Source organism: Chrysochloris asiatica, unplaced genomic scaffold (assembly GCF_000296735.1).
Source record: "Chrysochloris asiatica unplaced genomic scaffold, ChrAsi1.0 scaffold00007, whole genome shotgun sequence".
In the NCBI taxonomy this organism is placed as follows: domain Eukaryota; kingdom Metazoa; phylum Chordata; class Mammalia; order Afrosoricida; family Chrysochloridae; genus Chrysochloris; species Chrysochloris asiatica.
This window is the reverse complement of record NW_006408525.1, coordinates 25,512,410-25,518,409: the sequence shown is the minus strand read 5'-3', so window position 1 is coordinate 25,518,409 and position 6,000 is coordinate 25,512,410. Positions and strand designations below refer to the sequence as shown.

The following is a 6,000-nucleotide window of genomic DNA, read 5'->3' as shown; positions in this document are numbered from 1 at the left end:
ACTATTATTCAAATTTACGCACCAACCACTAAAACCAGTGAGGATGAAATAGAAGAATTCTACCAACTTCTTCAATGTGAAATTGATCAAACATGCAATCAAGATGTATTGATCATTACTGGTAATGGAATGCAAAGGTTGGGAGCAAAGAAGGCCCAGTAGTTGGAAAATATGGCCTTGGTGACAGAAATGATGCTGGAGAATGCATGATAGAATTCTGCAAAACCAATGATTTGTTCATTTCAAATACCTTCTTTAGACAGCATTAAGAGATGACTATACATGTAGACCTCACCAGATGGAATACATAGAAATCAAATTGACTACATCTGCAGAAAGAGACGATGGAAAAGCTCCATGTCATCAGTGAAAACAAGGCCAGGGGCAGACTGTAGAAGAGACCATCAATTACTCATATGCAAATTCAAATTGAAGCTGAAGAAAATGAAAACAAATACACGAGAGCCAAAACATGACCTTGAATATATCCCACCTGAATTTAGAACAGATTTGATACATTACATACTAAACACTGAAGATCAAAAGAGTTGTGGGATGACATCAAGAACATCATACATGAAGAAAGCAGAAAGTCATTTGAGAAGACAAGAAAGAAGGAAAAGGTCAAAATAGATGTCAAAAGAGACACCGAAACTTTCTCTCCAGTGAAGAGATGCTAAAGCAAATGGAAGAATGAGGAGGTACAAGAGCTGAACAGAAAATTTCAAAGATCAGCTAGAGAAGACAAATCCAAATATTACAACAAAATGTGCAAAGATCTGGAATCAGAAAACCAAAAAGGAAGAACACGCTCAGCATTTCTCAAGCTGGGGGAATTGAAGAAAAAATTCAAGCCTAAATTTTCATTATTAAAAGATTCTCTGTGTAAATTACTGAATGATGCACAAAGCATCAAGAGAAGATGGAAGGAATACACAGTCACTGTACCAAAAGGAAATGGTTAATGTTCAACCGTTTCAAGAGATAGCATATGATCAAGAGCCAATGATACTGAAGGAGGAAGTCCAAAGTGCACTGAAGGAACTGGCAAAGAACAAGGCATCAGGAATTGATGGAATAAAAACTGAAATCTTTCTAGAAAACGAGGTGGCACAGGAGGCACTCACTCATCTCTGCCAAGAAATTTGGAAGACAACTATCTAGCCCACTGACTGGAAGAGATCCATATTTGTGCCCATTCCAAAGAAAGGTGACCCAATGGAATGCAGAAATCATCGGACTCTTTGATATCACATGCAAGTAAAGTTTTGCTAAAAGTAATACAGAAATGGCTACAATCATACATTAACAGAGAACTTCCAGAGGTTCAAGCCGGATTCAGAAGAGTCCATGGAATTAGGGCTATCATTGCTGATGTCTGATGAATCTTGCCTGAAAGCAGAGAATACCAGAAAGATGTTTTATTGTGCTTTATTGGCTATGCAAAGGCTTTTGATTGTGTGGATCATGACAAGCTACGGAGAACATTGCAAAGTATGAGTATTCCGGAACACTTAATTGTGCTCATGAGGAATCTGTATCTGGACCAAGAGGCAAGTTGTTCGAACAGACATGGGAACACTAAATGGTTTAAAATTAAAAAAGGTATGCGACAAGGTTGTATTCTCTCACCGTACTTATTCAACCCATATGCTGAGCAAATAATCTGAGAAGCTGGGTTATATGAAGAAAAACGTGGCATCAGGATTTGAGGAAGACTCATTAACAACCTGCGATATGCAGATGACACACAACTTTGCTTGGTGAAAGTGAAGAGGACTTAAAACATGTACTAATGAAGATAAGAGCACAGACTCAGTATGGATTACATCTCAATGTAAAGAAAACAAAAATGCTCATCACTGGACCAATAAACAACATTCTTATCAACGGAGAAAAGATTGAAGTTGTCAAGGACTTCATTCTTCTTGGATCAACTATCAACACTTACGGAAGCAGCAGTAAAGAAATCTAATGACATATTGCATTAGGCAAATCTGCTGCACAAAACTTTTTCAAAGGGCTGAAGGGCAAAGATTCCAGCTTGAGGTGACCCAAGCCATGGTATTTTCAATACCCTCATATGCATGCAAAAGCTGGACAGCGAATAAGGAAGACCATAGAAGAATTGATGCCTTTGAGTTATGGTGTTGGAGGCTGCCAAAAGAACCAATAAACCCGTGTTGGAAGAAGTGCAGCCAGAGTACTCCTTGGAGGCCAATATGGCCAAACTTCCTCTCTCATACTTCGGACATATTGTCAGGAGGGACCAGTCGCTGGAGAAGGATATCATGTTTGGTAAGGTGGAGGGTCAGAGAAAAAGAGGAAGACCCCCAATGAGATGGATTTGCCAAGTGGCAGCATCGATGGACTCAAGCATGGCAACAGTAGTGAGGTTGGCCCAGGATCGGGCAGCGTTTCGTTCTGCTGTGCATATGGTTGCTATGAGTTGGTACCGACTCGATGGCACCTAACAAAAACAAGAAGTCCCCAGAGAGTTGCCAGAGTCTCTTTCACTTGCCTATTTCAGCTAAGCTATTTTTTAGAAAGATTTTCTAACTTCTTTGACCTTTTCTAGGGTTCCTTGGAAAATGTTGACATCCTTATTCCAGGGTCCATTATTAAAATCACTCCCTTGCAAACATCCTTCACTTCCTCTCCCCTCTGTCCTGTAGTCCAACATGCCTAAAAGATGATAACTGGTTCAATACAATTCTGTACCTACAAATGTATGGTCCCTAATATCAAGTGGCAATCTGCCACATTTCCCTAGTCCAGTTACTCTCCCAGATAGTCAATTCATACCTTCTCTCTCCTCAAATCTCCTCGCCTCACCTCATTCTCAGCTGATGATCTGGCTTTCTACTTCACTGAGAAAACAGAAGCATATCAGAAGAAACTTTCCACAAGCTACTACCACTACATCCACCTACACACTTGTTTCTATGCCTATACATGGGGGCTTCAAACAGTTTGTGGAAAAATTCCATTATCTCTTCAATCCATTTTTCCATGAACTTTCTGAAGCCCTGTCATATGTTCTGCCTTCCTTCCTGTTACCATGGAAGAGTTATCTGCGCTCCTTTCTAAGGCCAATTTTGGACCTATGGATCAAATTCCATGCCCTCTTGCCTACTCTAGGACATTACTCCGGCAATTTGTTTCTTTCACCTGAATCACTTTTTTTCCCTCTCTTTTCGATCATTCCATGCAACAGGGGTGGGAGTGGGAAGGTAGGTGAAAAAGAGTGGGGATAAGGGGCCTTCAACCCCACACATCTTCTAGAACCACTCCATTCATCTGTCTCCTTTCACAGTAAAAGACTAGAGCTTTATATTGCTACCTCCAATTTTTCTCCTCATGCCCTGGCTTGTGTGGCGCTGTGGGATGAGCACTGGACTGCAAACCACAGGGTTGGCAGTTCAAACCCACCAGCTGATTCTCAGAAACCCTATACAGGGTAGTGACTATGAGTCTAACTGACTTAACGGCATTTAAAAACGACAACATCCATGCTTGAATCCATTCTAAGTGGGCTTTCACCTTCTAATACTCTTCACTAAAATACCTCAAAATGGCTCCCATGTTGTTAAGACCAATGTCAACTCTCAGTCTTCAACTTACATGATCTGTCTGCAGCACTGGACATAGCTGATCACTCCATCTTTGCTGAAAGACTTTCTTCATTACCTCCTCCCTTTTTCACTAGAGGGTCCTTTCTTCATTTCCTTGGTTAGGTGTTCCTTGTCCCTCTTACCTCTAATGTAGACATTCCCAGACCTTTTCTCTATCTACAGTCACTACCAATTCATTATCTCCTCTTCAATGTTTCAAACTTAACTTATCCAAACATGAACACTTATCTTCCCCTCCAAACCTGCTGTAGTCTTATCCATCTGCCTGGTTTATTGCAACAGCCTCCCAAGTGGTCTTTTGCCACACTTCCCTCCTGCATTCTATTTTTAACACAGGGGCTAATGATCTTTTAAAAAATCAAATCATGCTACTTCTCTCCAAACACTCCAGTAATTTCCCAGTCCATGTAGAGTGAAAGCCAAGTCTTTATAAAGTCTTGCAGTGTTCTCCCATGAAGTCTAGCTTTCTGACCTCCACTGCTGCCAATGTTCCTTCACATATTTTATTTTTGCCACAATGGCTTCCTAGCTGTCCCTAGAATACTCCTTCAGGGCCTTGACATCTTCTGTTCCCAATGTCTGCAATAGTTACATGCTCAGATAGCTGCTTAGATCACTCTATCACTTTCTCCAGGTCTCTGCTAATTTGTCACCTTTTCAATACAGCCTTCTCCAGCTCTACTTCCAACCCTAATTTAAAATACCATTACCTACCCACCTCAGTATATACTATTCCTTTCTCTGCATTGTTTTTCTCTAAAGCATACTGTGTACTATGGATTTATACACTTTACTAGTGTGACTGTCCATAAGAGGAATGTTTCGTCTTCTCTACTTTTATTGCTATTTCCCTAACACCTATAACAAAGTCTGATACACAAAAAAAGGCATTCAATAAACCTGCTGGATGAGGGTTTCTAAGGAATGGTTGAGGGGTTTGAACCACCAATCTTGTGGTTAGCATCCACTCCTTATTCTACAGCACCACACCAGAACCCCAAATATAATAATGATAATAATTCTTTTCTATCTCTGAAGGGGAGTTATGAGAAGAATAGTGAAGGGAAAAGATAAATTCAATCTTCCGTATAATAAGGGAAAAAAATAGCTTTCCTGCACTTACCTGCTCCTCGACTAGGAGGGTCCCGAGCTGGGGGAGGTGGCCTATTACTCTGCAGAGAAGGGGAGGCTGAGGTGGGTGGAGGAGGCGCTAGGCCTCGAACAGGCCCTGGAGTCTTCCTATGCAAAGAATTGTGTCTCTGTGGCAGCTCAGGGGCTGATTCATTAGTGGGACTGGAGGGTCCATTGGGGACTCCAGGAGGCTGGCGGTAAGGCGGCGGAGGAGGAGCCAGATTCTGGCCACTTGGTCCTGTTCTGATATTCACAGGGGAAGGAGGTGGCTTGACTGGTGGTGGAGCAGGAGGTCCTTCACGACCAGGGTGAAGCCTTTGTCCAGGTGTTGGCGGCAAAGGTTTTTCTCTGTTGTAGGCTGGGGTTTTGCTGCTGTGCATAGGCAGGGGTGTAGGTGGTGCATTAGCACGCCGCCCTGGGGGGGGTGGAGGAGGGGCAGAGGAGCTGTGCTTCATGCCAGTACTGCTGGTGGTATTAGGTCGAGAGAGGTCCGGTAAAGAGGGTCTCTGCATCCTGGGCAGTTCTGGGAGTGAGGCTCGGCTGCTGTCTGCATCATCTTGAGGGCGGCCGCTGGCTGTAGACACCGGAGGCCTTGGGGCAGCAGCTCGAGAACTGGGGACTTGTAGGGTTGGCTTACCAGCTAGATTCTCTACAAATACAGCAGACAGACCTGGGTCAACAGAGCTAGGTACCTGTTGGTACATCTACTTCACCCATTCTCCTCTGCAATCTGTGTGGGGGCCAGGAGAGCTCTTAGGCAGCTCTGGGTTTAATCTAGTGTCAGGGTCAGGGTTCACTAACAGATATTACTGATATAGGTGAACTCTATTTTTATTTAATGCCTCAGTTTTTGCTTTATTCTACTTTATATCTCCTCCCCTGCTCCATTCCTCCTTCCTCCCACCTCTCACTCACTCCTCAAGCCTAGATGGTCCAGCTAGAATCAATCAAAAATCAACACACTTGCGTAGGGGACACTGAGCTTCTGTTAAGAATGATGAAAAATTAAGAGAAAAGAGATTTAAAGACAATTTTTTTTTTTTGGCTTTGGGAGAAAAAAAAAGTTACTACACTTAGAAGTAATTTTAGAAAGTAGCTATCTGGTACCTGAACCGTCCTTGGCTCCCACAGGTCTGAGCTTTGGCACTCCTCCTTGGAAGAGACCTCCCTTGGGCTGCAGGGCAGCTGCTCCCGAGCCACAACCACCACCGCTTCCTTTGGGCTCTGAAAAACG

The 6,000-nt window shown here is 42.9% G+C and overlaps 1 protein-coding gene across 3 annotated transcripts in view; it reads right to left on the bottom strand.

Moving 5' to 3' along the window:
* WIPF2 (WAS/WASL interacting protein family, member 2) overlaps positions 1-6,000 on the bottom strand; it is a 59,230-nt gene that overhangs the window by 7,918 nt on the left and 45,312 nt on the right. For all 3 annotated transcript variants that reach the window (XM_006832583.1, XM_006832584.1, XM_006832582.1), the window contains 2 exons: positions 5,874-5,990; positions 4,759-5,415 (listed from right to left, as the gene is read on the bottom strand). In XM_006832583.1, the coding sequence (XP_006832646.1) occupies positions 4,759-5,415; positions 5,874-5,990 (774 nt within the window). The remainder of the gene's footprint in view (positions 1-4,758; positions 5,416-5,873; positions 5,991-6,000) is intronic.